Source organism: Melanerpes formicivorus, unplaced genomic scaffold (genome assembly GCF_026170545.1).
Source record: "Melanerpes formicivorus ecotype bairdi unplaced genomic scaffold, bMelFor1.0.p_v2 SCAF_130, whole genome shotgun sequence".
Taxonomy (NCBI): domain Eukaryota; kingdom Metazoa; phylum Chordata; class Aves; order Piciformes; family Picidae; genus Melanerpes; species Melanerpes formicivorus.
Genome location: NW_027142482.1, coordinates 1183022 through 1204304, shown reverse-complemented (window position 1 = coordinate 1204304; position 21283 = coordinate 1183022). Strand labels below are relative to the sequence as shown.

Sequence of the window (21283 nt, the reverse complement as noted above, 5' to 3'; positions counted from 1 at the left end):
AAAGGGGGAGGTCTCATGCTCCAGGGTGTGGACAACCCAAGTTCAGCCCTGCCCAGGCATAGTCGGTGCCAGGGACAGGCTTCCAGGAGAGGTTCCCCAGGGGGCTTTGGTTGAGCTTGAGCCCAGCCGTGGCCGAGGTCTGGGCCACCAGCAGCCCGTAGTTGTCGTAACCCTCCAGGGTGAAGAGTTTGTAGGAGCTGCAGTAGCTGGAGACGTCTGGGATGGTCATAAAGAAGGGGTCATAGGAGATGTCACCCTTGAGGCCTCCATCTGAGAAGAAGATGACCTGGACACCGGCGTCAGCCTTGAGGGTCAAGGCGTTGGCGGCTTGCAGGCCGTAGAAGGTGGTCCTGCCGGCGCGGAGCGCTCGCAGCGTTTTGGTGGCCCCGTGCTGAGCCTCCACCGTCGTCTTCTGCGAGCTGGAGACGTAGACCATGTCTGACTGGGCCTCAAAGGGCAAGGGAGGCACGATGAAGGTGGTGCCCCAGCGGGACACTGGCTGGAGCTGCTCCACCAGGTGGTCACAGGTGGAGAACCTGGCCAGGCAGGTGTGGCCGCTGAAGACGGCGACCGGCCTGTCCGAGGTCACCTTGGTGCCAGACAGATCTGCTGGGCTCTGGAACTGGGCGGCCTGGAAAGGCTCCAGCCGCAGGGACACCACCGAGCCCCGAGGATAGGACCTGCCCTGGAAGGTCACCGGAGCCTTCAGCTGCACCTCCACCTGGGTGGCTTCGTCCCAGGCGGCCACCGCGAACTGGCCATAGCGGTCGGTGCCCCACCCCGGGGGTCACCACCTGGTACTCGGTGCCCCAGGCGTGGACCGGGACCAGCAGGGCGGAGTCCACCGAGGTCGGCTTCTCGTTGACCATCACCACGGAGATGGCGCTGGAGGCCTTCACCGCCACGGCGTTGTCGAAGGTCCTGCTCCCAACCATCTCGGCCTGGGGGGGGATCTTCACCAGCAACCGTCTGGCCGGCAGGCACCTGCAGAGTCATCCTCAGCCCAGGCTTCCTCATGGAGATGGTGACCGAGGTGGAGGGGGAGGAGCCGGTGAGGAGCAGCCGGAGGTCGCTCTGCAGGCTCTGCTGCAGCTCATTCTGCATGAAGGCCACCAGGAAGTTGTCCCCGAGGTGAGGTGGTGCTGCCACGGTCACGTGGAGCAGGAGGAGGAGAGGGAGGAGAGCTGGAGGAGGTCAAGGAGGAAGAACATGAGGAGGAGGAGAAGGGAAAGGAGAGAGGGAGGGAGAAGGGAGAGGACAGAGGGAGGGAGAAGGGAGAGGAGGGAGGGAGGGAGAAGGGAAGGGAGGGAGGGAGAAGGGAGAGGAGGGAGGGAGGGAGGGAGAAGGGAGAGGAGGGAGGGAGGGAGAAGGGAGAGGAGGGAGGAAGGGAGAAGGGAGAGGAGGGGAGGGGAGGGAGAAGGGAAGGGAGGGAGGGAGAAGGGAGTGGAGGGAGGGAGGGAGAAGGGAGTGGAGGGAGGGAGGGAGAAGGGAGGGGAGGGGAGGGAAGGAGAAGGGAGAGGAGGAAGGGAGGGAGAAGGGAGGGGAGGGAGGGAGAAGGGAGGGGAAGGGAGGGAGGGAGAAGGGAGGAAGAAGGGAGGGGGAAGGGAGGGAGGAGAAGGGAGGAAGAAGGGAGGGGAAGGGAGGGAGGGAGAGAAGGGAGGAAGAAGGGAGGGGAAGGAGGGGAGGGAGAAGGGAGGGGAAGGGAGGGAGGGAGAAGGGAGGGAGAAGGGAGGGAAGAAGAAGGGGAGGGGAGGGAGGCTGGCATCTGTGTCGCACTCACCCTGGGCCCTGACAGTGCTGCTGCTTCCCTCCATGGCTGCAGGGGGACAGAAATTGATCCAATCCTCAGGTTTTCAGCCCAAATTCTCCTTTCATTTCCTCCTGTCCCCAACTTTGGAGGCTTTTGGGTTTCCACAGCACACAAAAGTTAACAATTTTTGCTCTCAGGCTCTTTTTTTTCCCTCCTTACCCCCTCCCCTTTCCCCCTTTTATCCCCTCTGCCCCCCCTTTTCCTCTCCCTTTCTCTCTCTTTCCTTCCCTTCCCTTTTCCCCTTCCCCCTTCTTTCCCCCCTCCCTTTTCCCCCTTTTTCCCATTCCCCCCTCTTTCATTTTCCTTCTCCCCCTTTTCTCCCTTTCCCCTCCTGTTTTCCCCTTTCCCCTCCTCCCCCCCCCCTTTTCCCCATTTATCCTTTCCCTCCATTTCCCAACTCCCTTTTCCTACTTTTTTCCCTTTCCTCCTTCTCTTTCCCTACCTCCCCCTCCCCTTTTCCTCCTTTTATCCTCCCTTACCCCCCTTTTCCCCTCCCTTTCCCCCTTCTCTCCCTTCCTCCCTCCTTTTCTCCTGCCCCCATCGTTTTCCCCTCCCTTCCTCCCTCCTTTTCCCCTTCCCCCTCTTTTTTCCCTCCCTTTTCCCCATTCCCCCTTCTTTCATTTTCCTTCTCCCCTTTTTCTCCCTTTCCCTTCCCATTTCCCTCTTTCCCTTCTGTTCTTCCTACTTTTCCTTCCTCTCCCTTTCCTATTTTCCCTTTCCCTTCATTTCCCAACCCCTTTTCCCCACTTTTCCCCTTCCCTCCTCCCCACTTTTCCCCTTCCCTCCTCCCCACTTTTCCCCTTCCCTCCTCCCCTTTCCCTCCTTTTCCCCTCCCCTTCCCCCCCTTTTTTTCCACCCCCCTCCCCTTTGCCATTCCCTTTTCCCCTCCTTTGTTCTCTCTTTTCCCTCTTTTTCCCCCCAAAATCCCTCCCAGCCCAACTCACATCCCCCAGGAGCTGGAGAGGATTGAAATCTGTTGCCATTTCCAAACCTATTTTCCCTTCCCCCTCCCCGCCCCCCCCCAAGATATTCCTTCCCCACTCACCTCCTGCTTTTTCTCACCGACCCCAAAAAACCTCCTTTTTAGCCTCAGAACTCCACTCCCCCCAGGCTCCCCCCTGCCCCCTCCCCCCCAGGCTCCTGCTCCTCCTTTTGTTATTTAGGGAAACAAAACAAAACAAAAAGAAAGGGAAAAGAAATAAAAGCTGAAAAATCCCAACCCTGCCCCCCCCCCAGGGAAATCCACACCCCCAAATGACATCACTTTTGGGCCAAAAAAAGGGGAAATTGGGAAAAATAGCTTTGGCTTTCTTTTTTTTTTCTTTTTTAAGAGGAGGGGGAGGAAAAATGGGCCCAAAAAATACAGAATTGGGCAATTGGTGGGAGGGGCAGGAAGGGAGGGGGGAGGAGAGGGGAAAGAGGGGGTGGGGGGGAAGGAAGGGGAGAAAAGGGCAAAAGTTGGAGGGGGAGGGGAGAGGGGGGAGGCAGACATCCCAAAATTACCTTTTTGAGGGAGGGTGGCTCCCAAAATCCCTTTTTATGAGGGGAGTTTCACCCAAAAGTGACCTTTTGGGGAGGGTTTCACCCCAAAGTGAGCCTTGTGGGAGGGAGCTTTACCCAAAAGTCAGCTTCTGGGGACTGGGTTTACCCCAAACCACCTCTTGGGGGAGGCTTTCACCCCCAAAATATTCCTTTGGGGGGGAGGGTTTGACCCAAAATTCACTTCTTTTGCAGTGGGTTTACCCCAAATTTGCCTTTTTAGGGTTTCATCCCCAAAGTGACTTTTGTTTTTGAGAGGGGTTGACCCCAAATGACTTTATCTGGGGGGAGGGGGGGTTGGGGGAGGTGTTTAGCCAAAACTCCATATTTCAGGGGAGTTTTAAGGACAAAAATGACAGATTCGGGCAAAACAAAAATAGCAATGAATGGATTGGGGGATTGCTGGGCCCCAGCCTGCTCAGTATCTGTGTTGATGACCTGGACCAGGGGATGGAGTCCATCAGCAGTGAGTCTGCAGATGACACCAAGCTGAGGGCAGGTGCTGCTGTGTTGGAGGGCCCTGCAGAGCCACCCTGCCAGGCTGGGCAGAGGCCAATGGGTTGAGAGTTAATAAGGCTAAGTGCCAGGCTCTGCACATTGGCCACAACCACCCCAAGCAGCACTACAGGCTGGGGACAGAGTGGCTGAGAGCAGCCAGGCAGAGAGGGACCTGGGGGTGCACTTGATGCACCCCAGGAGCCCATTGCCCTGCTCAGCCACAAAGGCAAATCCTTGTCCCTCTGAACACCTTCTCCATGGAGCTGCTGCCCATCAGGTCAGCACTAATCTGCACTGGTGCATGGTGCTGCTCCTCCCCAGGTGCAGGGCTCTGCACTGACCCTTGTTGCACTTCATCAGGTTCCCCTCTGCCCAGCTCCCCACTCTGTCCAGGTGCTGCCAGGGCCACACAGCCTTCCAGTGGCTCAGGCAGGCCCTCCCAGTTCGGTGTCCTGCTCTGTTCCCTCGTGCAGGCTGTTGGTGAGGATGCTGAGCGTGGCAGGCACTGTCCTGAGGGCAGCTGCTGGGTGCAGGCAGGGTGCACAGGTCCTTAGCTGGCCAGTTCCTTAGCACCCTGTGTAGAGCAAAACAATAACATTCCACGGGGGCCAAGAACAACACTCCCACGTCAGCAGCCTTGGACTGGATCATCCTGTGGGAGCCACCTCCTGGACCTGCTGGCTCCTCTTACAGGGAAAGGATTTCAGCTGCTGTGTGTGGTTGTATTTTACTGGTGAAGGGGTTGAGGAGTACAAAAGGAAGCCACTCTGAGCACCAGGGGCTCAGCTTAGGGCCTTGGGTAGGGATGGCTTCGGTTAGGGCTCCCAGGGACTTCTGCTAGCTGCTGCTCCTGGCAAGGGCTTCGGTGCAGGGATGGTGCAAGGGATGTGCTTGGGACTCACCCTTCTGTTAGCTGCTTTGTCTGTTGAGGGCTTCCATGCCTGCTTCTGTGAGTGGGACTCTGAGGCTCAGTAGTGCTGGGGATTCTACAGCACAGCAATAAAGGACTTCTGCCAAGCGCTCCTGAGAGGCTCTCTGCCCTCTGCATCTCTGGGGTCTCACTGCTACACAGCAGCAGGGTTTGTGCCTTCATTTGTCACCCAATGGTCTCCTGAAGCAGGGGGGAAAGAAAACCAGTTGGTCTCTGGTTGCTGATCTGCCCCAAACAGCCTGCAGCACCCAGAGAAGTTATCAGTGCTGGGACTGGACTTGCCATGAGCACAGCTCTTGGACTGTGTTCATGGATGTGCAGCTGCTGCAGGGAGGATGAGGAACAGCTCCTGCTTTGTGTAAGCTGCTGAAGGGACTGCTGCACCACTCCAGCCTCCAGCCTCACATTTGCCCTCTCAACACCCAGGGCAGCAACTCTGCTGTCCTTTTTCTCTCATTCCACTGGAGATTATAAACAGGCTTGTGTGAAGCCTCAGCACACAGCAGCACAAGGCCAGTGTCAAAACAAAGAGCAGGATAGAACTGCACAAGCAATAGAAGCAGTGATAGGCCGAGGGACAGTGGTTTTAAAGTGGAGCAGAGTAGGTTTGGGTTGGAGATGAGGAAGGGCTTTACAATGAGAGTGGTGAAATACTGGAACTGGCTGCCTGGGGATATGGTTGAGGCCCTGTCCTCAGGGAGGCATTCAAGACTGGACTCAATGTGGCCCTGGGCAGACTTACCTAGTTGGAGATGTCCCTGCTTACAGCAGGGGAGTTGGATGAGATGATCTTTAGGGTCCCTTCCAACCCAACCCAATCTGTGACTCTGAACACAGGGCAGAGAAAGCAGAATTAAGAAATGGGGATGCAGAGCCAGAGAGAGAGGAGAAGGGAGAGAGAACTGTGAAGGGCAGGTGGAGAGGCGTTTAAAACATTTGGATAGGAAGGCAGATACCCGGAGAGAGACAAAAAGTATTAACTGGCTGCAGGACAGAGGACAGGGAGAAAAGGGACAGAGGAGAGCGCAGAAAGAGAACTGCAGAGCTGCAGTACCGACAGTGAAACACCAGGCGGCAGCACTGCTCCCCGCCGGGGCCGTACTGCCTGGCGACCGCTGCTGCCGGGCACTGCCCAGGCGCCGTTCCCCGCGCAGCCCGAGCAGCGCTTAGCGCTTGCCCCCTGCCCCTTGCCAGCCTGCCCTCCAGCCTGCCCAGCCACGGCAGCTGGCACAGGGGCAGCAGAGGCACGCAGGCAGCGCGTTGCGGGTGGCCGCAGAGGCCGGGAGGTGCCGCCCTGGCTCTGCGCTCCTCGCCGCCCGCAGCAGCCCTGCCCGCCAGGCTGAACGGCCTCCCCTGCCGCGGTGCGGGGTGAGCAGCTCGGCTGCCTCGTTGGCTCCTTAAGACGATCACTTCAGGAGCCGCCTGCTTTATTTCACACCCCTCGAGGGATTCTCCTGGCCTAAAACCCACTTCCAGCTAGCAACACGGCAGAGCCGCAGCGCTGAAATCGAGCTGTGGCCTCGCTCTGACCTCGAAAGGCTCCTTCGAGTCAGGGATTTGGGGCATTTCTGTGCCATGCTGGCGTCTTCTGCCAGGTGGAAAGTCCCTGTCTGGGGCAGTTTGGGATGGGAGAAGGAGGCAAAGGAGAGGTGGGGGCTTGTGAAAGCGTTTTTCTATCTTGGGGACGGAGATGTTTAGAGGGGAGAAGCAAGGTCTTAAATCCTTCTCACAAACAGCATTCACAGACAGCTTAGACACCAGGAAGGCTCCCAGGCTCCACACCCTCCCTGAGCAGCCCCTTCCAGGGCTCCAGAACCCTCACAGCAAAGACGTTTTTCCTCCTGTTGAGGTGGAATTTCCTGTGTCCCAGCTGGCGTCCATGGCCCCTCGTCCCTTTACAGGGCACCCCTGAAATAAGGCTGCCCCAGCTGGTGTCCATGACCCCTCCTCCCTTTACAGGGCACCACTGAAATAAGGCTGCCCCCTCCTTCCTGGCACGCACCCTTCACCTCTTGGCAGGCACCAGGAAGGTTTTCTCCAGGCTGAAGAGCCCCACGGCTCTCATCAGGCAGATGTTCCGGATCCCCAGTCAATCATCCTTGTAGCCTCTCCACCTGTCCCTCTTGCAAGGCCTTGGCTACAGGCTCATGTTCACAACGGAAACTTTATTCAACTAAAGGGAGAGCTCACGGCAGAGAAACCCCTGCGGGGTCTCCCCAGGCGCTGGGAGGGAGGCACAGCTTCCCTTTCACCCCAAATTCCCGGCTGCAAATTTCCCTTTCCCCATTGGCTCTGGTACTTGGAAGTTAGAGTCCTCCCGGTCTGCCTGCTACATGTATCCGCCCCCCGCCCCGCTTCCCCTCCCCTGCCTCCTCTCTCCCCCCCTCCCCCTCCCCCCCGGTTAAATTAGCATTAATTAGGTTCTTCACTCCTCGCAGCAGAGGAGTTAGTGCTCTGTTACCTGCTAAGCCTCCTCCGTCCTGAGCCCAGCAGTTCAGGCTGTGCTGTTTGCCGTCTGGGCAGGACAGCCTCTTGCTGAGTTACAGCAAGCCCCCCGGTGAGACACCCGCAGAGGCTCTTTGTGACTGACACATAACAGAGACAAGCCTCAGAAGCCTTGACTCGGGTGTGATGAGCGCACCTGTGCTCAGCTGCCTTGACTGCGGTTCCTGTGGTTAACAACACTTGGTGCGGTCCACGCCACCAGCGGTGCCTCCTTCCTGCCACCCTTTTGCCTCTTGTCACTCTACAAGATCCATCGACAAACACGTTTCCCCCCCGCCCCTGGCCAAGGCGTATCCTGTGGCCCCTCCCTAGCTCGGCTCTGGAGATCTGTTCCTTGAATCCAGTCATGAATGTCCTCCAAGTCCCTCCCCTCAGGACCAGCTCAACAGGACGCTGGCTCAAACCCTTCTCCACTTCCTCATTCTGAACCCTTCTGCTCCACTGAACAAGTTTCATACTGTAATGACCGAGCCTTGGCCACCTGCTTCGAAGCTCTCTCGGTTAACGAAGCCTTAGCCTGATGTGAGACCTTCACACTGTGAGGTCCCCCTGCCGCCAGCCCTCGGGCCTCAGCTACCATCCGAGCTGTGGCTGCACTGCGGCGTCCACCCTTGGTACTGAAGCACCCGGAGGTGCTCCGCGCCGGGCACTCAGACACCGACACCCCCCTCCCTTCCCCGAGCAGCGGCAGCTCCCCTCCCGCCTTAGGGCGCCGGCGCACACCCCTCGTCCGGTCCTGCCCGCCCCGCCCCGCCCCTCCTGCCGCAGTCGCCGCCGCCGGGACCGCTCCTGGGGACCGTGGCGCCGGGGAGGCCGCGCCGGAGCGGGCGCCGGGGCCATGCTGGGCAAGGACTACATGCTGGCCATCGTCCTCGTCAACTGCGACGGTAAGCGCGCCGGGAGCGGGGCCGGGCGCGGGCAGGGCCGGTGCGCGGCCGGAGCCAGGCCGGCGCAGTGCAGAGCGAGGACGGGTCGGGGCCGATGAGGGGCTGAGGACGGGTCGGGGCCGATGCGGAGCTAGAGCCAGGCCGGTGCGGGACCGGTGCGGGGCTGGAGCGGCGCCGGTGCGGGGCTGGAGCGGCGCCGCTGCGGCGCTGTCCGCGGTGCTGAACGAGGCCGCGGGGTCCGGGCCTGGCCGCGGCGGGCCGCGCCGCCTCCCCTCCCAAGGTCGCGGGGGGCACCCCTTCCTTCCCCGCCCCCTCTCCGCACAGGGGCCCCGCGGGGGCTGGGGCAGAAAGCGCCGCGCAGCGCTCGCCCCGCGGGATGGGCACCGAGCCCCGCGGGTGCGGGCTGCTGTCCAGGCAGAGCTCGCCGTTGTGCCGCACCGCGGGCTCCTGTCCGTCACGTCCCCAGGGCTTGGGGCTGCTCCTAGCTCCGGTCCCCCGAGGGTGCTTCCCCCCCTCCCATTCGTCAAGGATCTATGCCCAACCCCTTCCCTGGGCCAAATCGGGAAGAAGCATCTCTCATGCATCATGGGGTGCTGGCAGAGGGCTGGGGAGCACATGCTCCTGTGCACCCATGCATGGTGCCTTCTGCGTCAGGCTCAGGCTGTCTGTGTTCTCTGTGCCCCTGATGGGGTCACCCCAGCCCTCCATGCACCAATGAGGCAGCTGCCTGCACTGATCACTTGCCTGGGGTCTGCACCCCCCCTGGTGCCACACCAAGCCTTTGTTGTGCTTCTCTCCTGGGCCATGTGCCCAACGGTGTTCCTAGAGGCCACTGCAGGACCCTTTTGATGCTGCATGAAGCTGCTTACTTCTGTGGGTCCCTGCAGCTGAGAGCATTTCCCACCTTTGCTTCACACAGACAACCTCTGGAGTGACCAGAACCTGGAGACAGACCCTGACCTCCCTCCAGGCTGGAGGAAAATCCATGACTCTCTGGGCACCTACTACTGGCATGTGCCAACCGGCACAACACAGTGGCAGCACCCTGCATGCACCATTAGTCCAGGAGGGCAGGGGACAGCTGATGGAGAGGAGGCACTCCAGAGAATGGTAGAGGATGTGGGCAGAGAGGTGAGGGCTGCTTTTGTGTCATGTCCCCCAGGCAGAGGCCTTTTAGGCATCACTGGTCCAGCCTCCCTTGGAGCAGGCCTGTCCCTGCCACCACGAAGTCCTGCTCAGCCTAGCCAGGGTTAAGCTCCTCGACAAGTTCCAGCAGTGCCCAGGGTGGGAGGAACTCATGGGGGCCTCATGGACCATGCTGGCCCACACAGGTGCCCACAAGCCGAGCCACTTGGAGGAAGGGCTCCTGCCTGATGTCTCCTGACAGCCTCTCTTGGCTGCCCTCACCCCTTTTCTCTTCTCTACCAGGACTGCCAAACCTCTGAGGCAAAGTATTTGGCAAAGGAGAGGCCCATTCCCAGCCCCATGGCATCGCTGTCCCGGAGGTAGGGCTGCCCACAGGCTCTGCTGGCTTGTGAGGCACCACTGACACTTGGCTGCCTGGCTGCTGGGACCCGATGACCCCATCAGAGCGGCCCCACGCTGGTTACCTCCATGGGCTGCCTCCCACATGATGGCACAGGGGTCTGCCAGGGTATCCTGGTGCTTCCCTGGCTGCCCCAGGTTCATCCTGCTGAGTGGGAGCCACCCTCTCACCGCTCTGTCTCTCTGCAGGACCTCACTGCCCTGGCATGGAGATGATTTCCAGCACAGCATGGAGCCTAGCTCCAAGGTACTGAACCTGAGGGCTTCGCTGTGGCCTCATGGGCTGGGACTGGCAGAGGGGGGGGCAGAGCTGGCAGGGACAGGAGCAGGGTAACCACACTGGCACGACGATGGGCTGCGCTGGCTGCGCAGTGAAGGCCTCTGTGTCTCTGCTCAGTGCTTTGCTGTGCGCTCACTGGGCTGGGTGGAGATCCCCGAGGAGGACCTGGCACCTGGCAAGAGCAGCATTGCTGTCAACAACTGCATCCAGCAGCTTTCCAACAGCAAGGGCCAGGGCTCTGCGGAGAGCCGAGGCGAGGTGAGAGCCTGGGACAGTGCTGCCAGGCAGAGTCCCACCCCGGGGCTGCCGTTGCTGAGGCTGGCTGTCCTCAGCCCTGGGGACCATGCCCGGTGCTGGGAGTGGGACAGGCGACACTGCTGGAGTCAGCTCTTTCCATGCAGTGGTCCCAGGTGTGGGGCAGGGTGGTCTGACAGAGCTGTCCCTTGGGGGTGGTGTCTGAGCTGCCCGGGTGGGCTGTCCTCACACATGGGAATGGCACCCAGGCCTCGTGCTTAGGACAGAGCAGGCTGGGGGTGATAGGGATGTTCTGACATGTGGGCTGGGTGCTTGGGGATGCCCAGGCTGTCTGCTAGGCTGACCCTTACAGGGCCAGGACCTGGTGATGATCCTGAAGAAGGACACCATGAGCCTGGTGGACCCCCTTGACCACAGCCTCATCCACCAGCAGCCCATCCTCAACATCCGTGTCTGGGGCGTTGGTTGCAACAATGGCAGGTACCAGGGGCTGGAGCAGAGCTGGGGGCTGAAGGGTGGCTCTGTCCACTGAGGGGGGAAGCATCCCAGCAGTAACCTCTTCTCCCTTCCCGACTGCCACTACGGCTGCAGGGACAGGTAAGGAAGCGTGGGGGCAGGGCACAGCGCAGGGAGCAGGGGGGCTGCCCCTGCCAGAGCCTCACCGCCTGGCTCGTGGCCTTGCAGAGACTTTGCCTTTGTGGCCAGTGATAAGGACACCTGCGTCCTCAAGTGCCACGTCTTCCACTGCAACGTGCCCGCCAAGGGCATCGCCAAGGCCCTGCACGAGATGTGCTCCAAGGTGGGAAGCAGAGGCCCTGCCGGCTGTGGTCACTGCCTAGGGGTCTTGGGGCGAGGGAAGGCACCCAGGGCCTCCACATCTTGCAGATTATGGCTGAGCGAGCCGGAGCAAGCAGCGGGCTGCGGCGTGCTGCCAGGCTGGAGCCTGTCTCTGCTGACGATCTGCCGCTGCAAGGTAGCACTCCCTCAGCGCTGCTGGCTGCTCCCTGTGCCCTGGCTGCTCCCTGTGCCCGCAGCCCTCCTTCAGGCAGTGGCATGCCTGGCAGCCAGAGCCCTTTGGCCTGCCTGGCTGTGTCCCTGGGGTTCCTGGGGACAGGACACCACACACACACACACACACGAGTCTGCCAGGGTTTCCTCCCACCACCGCCTCTGCTCTCCTGGCAGTGGATATCCTGGAAGCGGTGAGGCAGTCGATGCAGACCTACGAGGCGCTGTACATCGGCAGCCTGCCCGTGCCCAGGGCTATGGGTAAGCCACCGGCCCTGCTGAAGATGGGGCACGGCCCCCAGCTCCTCGCTGCGGGGTGGCCGAGCAGCCATGCCCTAGCGCCAGCTGGGCCCTGCCTAGGCGGGCGGCTGACAGCAGCCTGCCTGCACCCGGGGCAGGAGCCAACAGGATGGGGTCTCCGGCTCCCTAGGGATGGATGTGCTGAACGAGGCCATCGAGAAGATGACGAGGGGCCCTGGACGGGAGCAGTGGACACCCTCCCTCATCCACGTGTCTGACACGGCCATGAGGGTGCACCCTGTGCAGGTTGGGAGGGGTACGGGAGGCGCCCTGCTTCCACAGCGCTGGTGGAGGCATCCCTCGTGGGGGGCTGGCCTGCCGGCGCAGGGGGCCTGGTGGGGGCTGGCGGCAGGGCTCCCTGGGGTGTGGCCAGGGGTGGATGGGCCCACGGGGTCCTCTGCAGGAGGAGGAGGACGCAGCGCACATCTGGGAGTGCCAGGTGCGGTACGTGACCTTCCTGGGAGTGGGCCGGGACGCCCACACCTTCGCGCTGATCGTGGACACGGGGCGGCGCTTCCAGTGTGCAGCCTTCTGGTGCGAGCCCGACGCCGGCACCATCTCGGAGGCGGTGCAGGCAGCCTGCATGGTGAGCGGCGCTGCGGGGTCCTGCTCTCCTCCCGGACACCCGGGGGAGGAGGCGAGGGCTGGGGCCAGGGGAGGGCAGCGCTGGTGGCGCGCCCCAGCCCCGGGGCGGGCGGCAGAGCTGACACCGTGGCGCCGCGCCCGACCCACAGCTGTGCCCCGCGGGGCTGTGTCTGACCCCGCGGCGACGCCACCTTGTGTCCCTGCCGTCCCTGCAGGTGCAGTACCAGAAGTGCCTGGTGGCCGCTGCACCGGGGGCTAAGGCGAAGAAAGGCCGCGGCCGGGCCGGGTCCTCAGCCTCGGGGGACGCCGCCGGCGGCGCGGCCAAGGCGAGCGGAGGCAGCGCGGGGGCGGCGGGGCCCGGGGCGCTCCGGCGGGGCCTCTTCGCCTTCCTGGAGGCTTTCCGCCTCAGGCGAGCCCTCCTGCACACCCCCTAGGGGGCCGGGCCGGGGGCCGGGGGCCAGGGCCGGGGGCGGAGCGCCCGGCCCCCGCCCCCAGCCCCGAGCCCGGCCCCCGCCGCCGCGGCGGGGCGGGGCCAGGGGAGGTGCCGCGCCCCCCGCCCCGCCCCGCCCCGCTCCGTCGCGCGGAAGGGGCGGGGCCGGGCGTGACGTGGCGGCATGGCGGAGCTCTACGTGAAGCCGGGTGAGGGGGCGCGGGCCGCGGGGGGCACTTCCGGGACGGCGGCGCCGCGGCGGGGCCGGGGGGAGGAGCCCCGCGGGTCTGCCTCTGGTGCGGGGAGCCGGGGGAGCCGTGCCTGGGGAGGGGGCCCCGGCCTGCTGCGCGGGGAGCCCTGGAGGGGCAGCGTCCGGTGGGCGGAGCTGGGCACTGGGTCCCTGTCCTGGTGGTGGGGCGCGGGGGCGGGGGCAGCGGCAGCCCCGTCCCGTCCTGGCGCGGGGGCAGCCCCGTCCCGTCCTGGCGCAGGGGTAGCCCGGTCCCGGCGCGGGGGGCAGCCCCGTCCCGTCCTGGCGCGGGGGGCAGGGGCAGCCCGGTCCTGGCGCGGGGGGCAGGGGCAGCCCGGTCCTGGCGCGGGGGCAGGGGCAGCGGCAGCCCCGTCCCGTCCTGGCGCAGGGGTAGCCCGGTCCCGGCGCGGGGGGCAGCCCCGTCCCGTCCTGGCGCAGGGACAGCCCCGTCCCAGCGCGGGGGCCGGAGCTCCCTGGGGATCAGCTTTGTCTCCCACAGCGAATCACTCTGCGCTTTGCTGCCGCAGGGAACCAGGAGCGTGGCTGGAACGACCCCCCCCAGTTCTCCTACGGGCTGCAGGCGCAGGCCGGGGGGTCCAGGCGCAGCTTGCTCACCCGCCGGGCCTGCCCTCCGCCCGAGGGGACCCCTCCAGGTTAGCACCCGCAGAGCCCTCTGCCCTGCCGGGGCGCAGGGCTGGCTGCCTGGGTCCGGTGGGGACGCCTGGGCGGTGGGTGCCTGGCCCCTTCTGCTCCGGCGCCGTGGCTGTGGGGCAGCTGGCGCAGGGGCACCTCGATGCCAGCCCCGGGCCGTGCCAGCCCTGCGCAGGCAGGGGGCTGGGGTCCTGAGCCCGGCCCCCGCTGCTGGGCCTCTCGGGGGTCGGGCTGACCGGGGGTCCTGCGCGGCTGCCTCTCCCTTGCAGGAGCTCCTCCGGACCCGCCCCGCGCCCCGCCCGCCCCCGCAGCTCCGCCCCCACGAGCGCTGGGGCCGCCCCCCCCCGCGCCCGCCAGCCCCGGCCCGCGGGCAGAGGGCGCGGGGACGAGCGCCGCGGGGACGAGCGCCGCGGGCTGCCCGCAGGAGGGTGCCCTGTCCGCCGACGCCGTCCTCGCCCCGCTGCAGGAGGCCCTCGATGCCTGCCGCGCCAGGGTGCAGGTGAGGCCCCGGCCGCGCTCTCCACCTCCGCCCCACGCACCGCGGGCGGTGCAGGGGGGGCAGCGGCCAGGGCAGCCAAGCGAGGGCGGCCGGCGGCCGGGATGCCTTCGGGCAGGGAGAGCCACAGCTGCCCCGGGGGCCTCTCCGAGCTGCTGGGGGGCGTCTCCCCGCTCCATCTCCTTTCTGCTTCCAGAAACAAGTGTGTGATGACATCGGGCGGCGTCTGACCCTGCTGGGGGATGCCTGGGCTCAGGGGAGGCTCTCCGCACCGGTGAGGAAGAGGATGACCCTCCTGGTGCGAGGTGAGGGGCAGGGAGGGGTTTGACCCAGGCGAGCAGCGGGGCTGAGGCAGGGGGCGAGCTGCAGGAGGGCTGGGCCCATGCCCCCATGGGGTCTCCTTTCCTGGCAGAGCTCCAGCAGCAGCACTGGGACGCAGCTGATGAGATCCATCGCTCCCTCATGGTGGACCACGTCACCGAGGTCAGCCAGTGGCTGGTGGGCGTCAAGCGCCTGATCGCCGAGAGCAGAAGCCTGCCGGCTGCGGAGACGGAGGGCAGCTCCGAGGCTGGCCCAGGCCAGGAGGAGCCCTGAGGGCAGGCAGGGCGCTGCAGACTGTGAGCAGGGCAGCCTGCGCCCGGGGCCAGCGCCAGGAGGGCCCCAGGCTGCCTGGATGCCTCCTCTGCTCCCACTCCTTGCCCAGGGAAAGGGATTTTAATCATGTCGACATTTTAGTGGCAATTCCCTGCCGGGTTTACCTGTTTAATAAACAGCACCACCTTGCCTCTGGCCACAGCCTGGCCTGGGCTCCTGGCACTGCTTCTCTCCCAGGAGCAGCAACAGCTGGGACTGCTGAGCGAGACCAAGAGGCCTTCCTGCCCTGGGAGGGTGTTCCCAGCCCACAAGCTCTGGCAGCAGCCCCCCTGTCACCCCGGTCAAGGGGGCAGCAGTGTGTCCCTGCTGCACTGGTTGGCAAAGCCTGGCCCCCTCTGGCCTTGCCCCACAGCAGCAGAGCCCTGGCTCAGCTTTGCAGCAGCAGATGGCCCCTGAGCCACCCCTGAGGGGGGCTGAGCTGTGAGTAGCAGCCTGGCAGGAGCAGGGTTGGCACTGCAGCTCCAGCCCCTGCTCCCAGGAGCTGCTGCCTCTCTTAACAACTCAGACTCAGGTTTGGGCCCTGGCCTTGATGGCCTCAGGGTCAGGGAGCTACAGGGTGGAAACACCATGGTGCTAGTGATGTGCACCAGGTCAGGTAAGCCCCAGGGGGGTGGCAGTGCACAGCAAGCAGGCTGCAGGGTGCTGGAGGGGTGCTGCAGGGTGCTGCGCCCAGGAGCAGGCTGAGGCCTCTGCATTCACTGCTCCCAGCCTGTGGTGCATGAGATCCTCTGCCCCCACAAAGGGCTTCTGATGCTGTTTGGCTTCTCTTAACTTCCCTCCCTGGGGCTCTGAGGACCCAGGTGAGACCCAGCAGAGAGAGGAACCAGGTCAGCAGGGGGTTTCATGGTGTTTATTGATCAAGCATGAGCTCCTAGGCAATTGCACCAGCCAGTTGTGCTAGAGCCTGAGGTGTCACACATCCATCCCCAGCATCAGAGAGGGCTGCAGCCAGCTGGTCATGGTGCCAGCACCTCCACGAGGCCCAGGAACAGGCCCAGCCATGGCCTGGAAACTCAGATGTCCATCTCCAACCGGTGTTGATCTGCAGGGGAGCAGAGGGAGGGAGGAGCAGGGTTAGGAGGGGGCTGCCCCGGGAGGAAGATGCAGGCAGAGGGGGCAGGAGCTGTCACCAGGGCCAGCCCCGGACTGCCCCTTGCCCAGCAGCCAGGTGGCAGCCCCAAGCCTCAGGCAGCATGGAGGCAGGGGCTGTGTGCCTGGGCAGCTCACCTGGCATGGTTCCTTGGCTCTCAGTCTGCTCCTTGCCCTCCGGCTTGGCGCGGCTGGACGGGGCCAGGGAGGTGGCACCGGGGGTCCGGGGCAGGCAGCAGGGAGGGGTCCTGGCCGCGGGGGAACTCCTGCACTCCAGCAGGGACTTGGGGGCGTAGATGGTGGGGGTACCTGCCAAGGCAGGGGCTGTCAGGAGCTGCTGCTGCTGCCTGCCTGCCCCCCCAGCACCACAGCCTGCAGCAGGGGGGGCTGGGGGCACAGCTAGCCCCGGGGCCAGCCACGCGCCTGGCACACAGCCCACGGCCAGCAGGCAGGAGCCCAGCGCCTGCTCAGGGGCAGCTGGCCCAGGGGGGCTCCCAGCAGCAGCTGGGTGCACCTCTGCTGCCTGCCATGGCTCCTGGCAGCTGAGCCTGGAGACAGCCTGCTGTGCCCTGCACAAGGAGGGGGCTGGCTTTGGTGGGGCATTCCGGTGTGCCAGCCTGCTGGGTGTGCCGGCCTGCTGGGTATGCCAGCCTGCTGGGTGTGCAGCCCCAGAGCAGTATCCATCTGGGGCACCTGCTGCCTCCCCTCTGCCCCAAGGGGCTGCCAGTGATTCCTGGGCTGTGCCATGTCTGCTGCCTGCACCCAGCCCAGGCCTGCCCTCCCTGGCTTCCTGCCAGGTGCCACCATGAAGGGTGGCAGCTGGCCCCAGCCCTGCTGTGTCACCAAGGCCTTCCCACACCACAGCTGCCTCCTGGGGCCTGCTCACCAGCTGGGGACTGGGGCAGGAGGTAGGATGTGGGGCAAGACAGCAGCCCTAGGCAGCCCCTGGTAGAAGCCATGCCACCCAGCACCTTGCCCAAGGGCTGCTGCACACAGACTTCTGGTGCCTCCCCAGCCATGACCTACCCTTAAAGCACCAGCACTGCACCCAGCAGCCTTGTGGCAGTGCCAGCAGCCTGCTCCCCTGAGGTGCAAGCAGCAGGCACTGCCTCTGCCTGCCTCACCTGGGCACCAGTGATCCCAGCTTGCAGCAGCATCTTCCTACAAAGCTTTCCACCCCAGCTCTGGGCTGCCAGGGGAAGCCACGAGCCCAGGGCTCCACCTAGACCACCCAGAGCAGGGCCATGGCCCCAGGGCCCAAGGTGCAAGGTGCAGAGCCCAGGAAGGGTGGAGAAGGGAGTGGCCCCTGGGGTGGGGCTGTGGGCACTCCCTGGGGTGGGGCTGTGGGCACTCCCTGGGGTGGGGCTTGAGGGGGTGGCTGTGCTCACTGCCCCCATGGAGCTCACATGGCTCAGGGGAGAGCCTAGGGCCACCCTGCTCTCCTCTCCTCTCCTGCCACTCACTCCAAGAGCAAAGCTGTCTGAGCACTGCAGCACCTCTGCTCTCAGTGCCACTGCTGGCAGCAGGAGCCAGCCTCTGCCCTGTGCTCTGCCAGGGGGCAGCAGCAGCTCAGTGTTCTCTCTCTGTTTCCTCCTCAAAGGCCAGGAAAAAGAGCTGGACCTATCCCCCAGCAGCACCTCAGAGGTTTCCTTGCCCCAGGCACTCCGGTGCTGGCACTCTGGGTTTTCAGGACCCCTTGCTCATGGCTTTCCTGGGGAAGATTGCTACTGCCTGTAAGGATTAGTCTGGAGAAGGTGGGGGGAGGGGAAGTCCCCATCTGGTTTGCCAGACCACCAGAAGAGGTCCAGGAGATTGGACACCACCTGCACTGCAGCTTCCTGCCTGAGGAATGGCCCAGACCTGAGTGGAGCTCCTGCACTGCCCCTGGGCAAGAGCAGGAATGAGCACAGCCCAAGAGCAGAAGGCAAAGAGCTGCACCTGGGTGGAGAATGGAAGTTTCTCTTCTCCCTCTAGGAGCTCCCTCTAGTTTCTCTTCCCTCTAGGAAGGGCCTTGGGGAGCCTGACTGCAGGGGCTGTGAGCAGCTCAGGATCAGCTCTTGTGCTTTCCCCTGGTGGGAAAGGCTCTGTGCTGTGTCAGGAGCTGCTCCTACACCACTGGCCACAGCAAGTCAAGCAGATCAATCCTGCCCTTACCTCTCAGCCACCTCATTACCTCCTGCAGCTCAGGCTGCCACTAGGTGCCACGCTGTCACCTCAGCCCTTACTTCCAGCCCCTGAACACCACCTGCTCTCTGGGACAACCCACCTGGAAGCAGAGTGCTAGCAGCAGCAGAACTGATGCAGAAGGGAAAGCACAACCCAACCCCCAGCCACTGCCTGACTGCCTTTGCCCACAGAGAGCGACAGGCTGGCACCTGCAGGGGAGGAGGGCTCAGCAGCACAGCCCTGCAGGTCAAACCCTCACCCAAACCCTGGCTGCATCCATGGGGTAGTGCCATGACCTCCAAAAGCTGCATCACTGGGGCCTGGCAGCAGCTCAGTGACACCACACAGCCTCCTCCAAAGGTCTCACACACAGCCTGAGTCCTCTTTGCCTTTTATTGAGTGTTCAGGTGGACGTTTCACATTGACCCAGGCTCCCTCCAGTGGAGCCACTGCACCACATGAAACTCACTCAGCTCTTCCTGTTCAGTGTGTGAACAGTGTACTCAGCCCCTGAACCCCTGCTAAGGCCTGTGCTGCACACAGGGAGCAGTCAGTGGTGCTGAGCCAGAACCAGGAGCTCCAGCTACTCTTTAGTCCAACATGGCTAAGCTGGGGGAAGAGGATCAGTTTGTCTGGGCAAATCCATCTGCTCTTACACAAGGGGCCATCCTGCTCCCATTGTTGAGTGAGTGAGGCAAGGTAGAAACCACCCCCAGGGCACTTCAGAACCATCCAGGATCCCCAAACAAGGCCCCAGGAGGACAGACCCCAACCCCCCCAGGTCAGTTGACGTACTTGAGATGCATGTTTCCAATGTGAGGTGCCCAGGTGCCAGGCCAGATCTACAGCAGGAAACAAAAAGACAAGTCCATTATGCACACCCAGAGGGCTCCTTCAGCAGAGCAGTTAACTGCTGGAGGGCAAGCAGCAGGCCTGGCCCCACAGTACAAGCAGGCCTCTTCAGCTCTGGCCAAGGTCTGACTGAGGAGCTGCAAGGTGAGGATGCAAATCCTTTCATCACAGTCCTCTGGCTGAGCAGTCTTGAAAGGCTGCTTGTGGTACCTGGGAGCTTTGGTGCAGAGAGCACCAGAGGGGTTTGATAAACACACACAGAGTGCAGGGGAGAAGCTCTGCAAATGATCTCAGCTCCCCTGTGGAAGCACTGAAGGCTTGAAGGACCCTACCCCAAACCAGCCACCCCCAAGGCACAGCCCTGCAAGCAGCCTCAGGAAGGCACAGGTGGGAGAAGGAAGCCATGGTACCTGCTGAGCATCAGTACATTCTGTTGAGTTCTGCACAACTTTGATCATGGGATTCCAGGCAGGGTCTGGAGTGTGGAGCCCGTTGAAGAGGGGCCCCCCTGGGCCATCTGCTAGCTGAGGGTGGGAGGGTATGAGAGTGCCACCATACATGGAAATGGGTAGGCCCTGAGGGAAGAAGAGGAGGCAGCACCAGTGAGGGCTGTGGCTGTGCAGGATGACTCTAGGGCCATGCTTGCCTCACACCCACACATCATCCACCTGCTGTCAAACCTCTCTGCACGGTGAGGGGACAGGGCACTGCTGCACACCCAGGCAGGGTGGGCACCAGGGACCCTCCAGAGCTCCAGCTCCAAGGCACTTCACATTCCCCTGAGGCTGCACCTTGCCAGGGTGCCTCAGCCTCAGCACACTGCTTGCAGGTGACCCCATACAACCAGAGAGAGCAGCTGCACAAAGGGGTCTCAGTGCTCCTTCCCCTCCCCCCTGCAGAATGGGAGGCCCTTGCTGAAGGCAAACTCTGCAGCCAAGGCCCATCAGAAGCTGGAGCCTGAGGGGCCCCAAGCTGAAGATGCTCTGTGCACTCTTCCAGCTCAGAAGCAGCAAGGGGCAGAGCAGCCTGCTGCAACTCTGGGGTCTCTTTCCTGAGTGTGAATGGCTGCTGCTCTGCAGTTCAGAAGGTCCCTGCTGCAGGCAGCTCTGCTGCTGGAGACAGCAGAAGAGGATGGGGCTGAGCTGACCATGGCTTGGCTGCATGTCTGCCTCCAGCTGCTTTGCAGCATTCAGTGCACAGGCCTCCAGTGCTCCTCTCATCCTGCTGCTCCCCTGGCAGGCACCCAGCATTCACTGGCATGGTTTGTACCCAGAACATGGAACAATTAGCCCCAAAAGCTGAGCAAGCCCTTATGGCACATCCCAGAGCAAAGGTGCCTCTGAGAGGGGACACAGTGGTGGAGACCTTAAGCTACTGGGCAGGAAAACTGCAAGCTACCAAGTCTGGCTTTGTGGCAGCAGGCTTGGGCACCCTCTCTGATCAGCAGAGGAAGGAGAGAAGGTTCAGGCCTAGGAGTGGTAGGGAGTATAAGCAGGCAGAAGGGGAGACAGAGCAAAGCCAGCTCCTGGTGATCTCACAGACTACCTCTCCCTCCCCCCAGCCCCCCAGGACTTACTTTAGAAAAATCCACAAAACTATTTGGCATAGGTTGGTGGAAGATATTGGAGGGAGCCACAATCCCAGAATCATCTCTCTCCATTGGCTGATGCTGAGAAAATGTGCCTGGGTCTGACAGCTGCTGATGCATTGGATGGTTTCCCATGACAGGCTGGGACCAACCTGACAAGCCTTCTGGAGAGGAGATGGAGAGTGGGAGGTTACAATCCACTGAAGGCCATGGAAAGGCAGCAGCTGCACCCCTGCATCCACCCACCCTCAGCACAGCCCTGAGCCCTGAGCAGCACAGGCAGGCCCTGGGCTGGATAACCCCTTGCAAACACTGCAGCACCAAGGCCTCTCCTAGGGCAGCTGCAGAAGGCAGCACCACACAAGGCTGGCTTCACACACCCCCTTGTGACAGGGGTGTCCCCAGGGAAAAGAGAGGCTGGCAAGGCCAGGGAGGTTTGCCCAGACACATGCCATCTGCTTGTGCATTCATCTGGAGCCTCCAGACCAGCGTGGGGATGAGGGGGACCAGCGGTCATGCAGGCTCCAGGTGTCCACAGCAGACCCAACAAACCTTTGGGAGTGCTGTGAGCACACAGCAGCTCTCCTTGAGAGCAACCAACCTCAGCAATGCTGAGACATTGACCTAACCCAGGCATGGAGGGCTGCAGTGAAACCTGGCAACGATGCAGGAGAGCTTCACTTGTCTCTAGAGCTCCCAGTGAGAACACTTGACACCCCCAGTGCTGCAGCTCCTCCCTCCCACAGAACCCTCACACTGTCAGGGAGCTGAGTGTAAAACTTCAGCTCTTTCCAAGTCCTTCTCCTGAAACTGGGTCTGCCTGCAGCAGAAGTTTCCCCAAGCTCCTGGGAGCCTGAGGAGATCCACCTGGGGCTCAGCATGCACAGGCAGGGCTTCTGGATGGGGTAGCTGCACCACAACCAACAATGTAACCTGTCCCTGGGCAGCCAGCCTCGGGCAGAGGCCC

At 63.0% G+C, this 21283-nt stretch overlaps 4 protein-coding genes and 1 long non-coding RNA gene across 13 annotated transcripts in view; 2 read left to right on the top strand and 3 right to left on the bottom strand.

The window, feature by feature from the left end:
- Nucleotides 1–13: 13 nt before the first annotated feature.
- Nucleotides 14–2917, bottom strand: LOC137456571 (IgGFc-binding protein-like). The gene is made up of 3 exons (XM_068168065.1): nt 2856–2917; nt 1781–1900; nt 14–1184 (listed from the first exon to the last, which is right to left on the bottom strand). The coding sequence occupies exon 3, from the start codon at nt 434–436 to the stop codon at nt 14–16; it is 423 nt and encodes a 140-aa protein (XP_068024166.1). The 5' UTR covers nt 437–1184; nt 1781–1900; nt 2856–2917.
- Nucleotides 2918–4169: 1252 nt separating this feature from the next.
- On the bottom strand, nt 4170–7508 carry LOC137456574 (uncharacterized). Its single transcript, XR_010991051.1, has 3 exons — nt 7240–7508; nt 4750–4958; nt 4170–4421 (listed from the first exon to the last, which is right to left on the bottom strand). It is a non-coding gene; the product is annotated as an uncharacterized lncRNA (long non-coding RNA).
- A 536-nt stretch (nt 7509–8044) lies between these two features.
- APBB3 (amyloid beta precursor protein binding family B member 3) lies at nt 8045–12577 on the top strand. The gene is made up of 13 exons (XM_068168049.1): nt 8045–8170; nt 9090–9301; nt 9599–9675; nt 9905–9962; nt 10113–10253; nt 10603–10730; nt 10803–10847; nt 10935–11049; nt 11136–11223; nt 11436–11519; nt 11689–11804; nt 11962–12144; nt 12359–12577. The coding sequence occupies exons 1-13, from the start codon at nt 8122–8124 to the stop codon at nt 12575–12577; spliced, it is 1515 nt and encodes a 504-aa protein (XP_068024150.1). The 5' UTR covers nt 8045–8121.
- Nucleotides 12578–12681: 104 nt separating this feature from the next.
- SRA1 (steroid receptor RNA activator 1) lies at nt 12682–14762 on the top strand. Its single transcript, XM_068168040.1, has 5 exons — nt 12682–12782; nt 13348–13473; nt 13741–13970; nt 14164–14272; nt 14380–14762. Exons 1-5 carry the CDS (start codon nt 12758–12760, stop codon nt 14559–14561), a joined length of 672 nt encoding a protein of 223 aa, XP_068024141.1. The 5' UTR covers nt 12682–12757; the 3' UTR covers nt 14562–14762.
- Nucleotides 14763–15456: 694 nt separating this feature from the next.
- Nucleotides 15457–21283, bottom strand: part of ANKHD1 (ankyrin repeat and KH domain containing 1) — a 104566-nt gene continuing 98739 nt past the window's right edge. For 7 of the 9 annotated variants that reach the window (XM_068168072.1, XM_068168073.1, XM_068168075.1 and 4 more), the window contains 5 exons: nt 20305–20480; nt 19139–19303; nt 18672–18718; nt 15849–16019; nt 15457–15663 (listed from right to left, as the gene is read on the bottom strand). In XM_068168072.1, the coding sequence (XP_068024173.1) occupies nt 15869–16019; nt 18672–18718; nt 19139–19303; nt 20305–20480 (539 nt within the window). In that variant the 3' untranslated portion in view covers nt 15457–15663; nt 15849–15868. Of the gene's footprint in view, nt 15664–15848; nt 16020–18658; nt 18719–19138; nt 19304–20304; nt 20481–21283 lie in introns of those variants that run through there. The other 2 variants (XM_068168074.1, XM_068168081.1) reach the window with 2 other exon arrangements.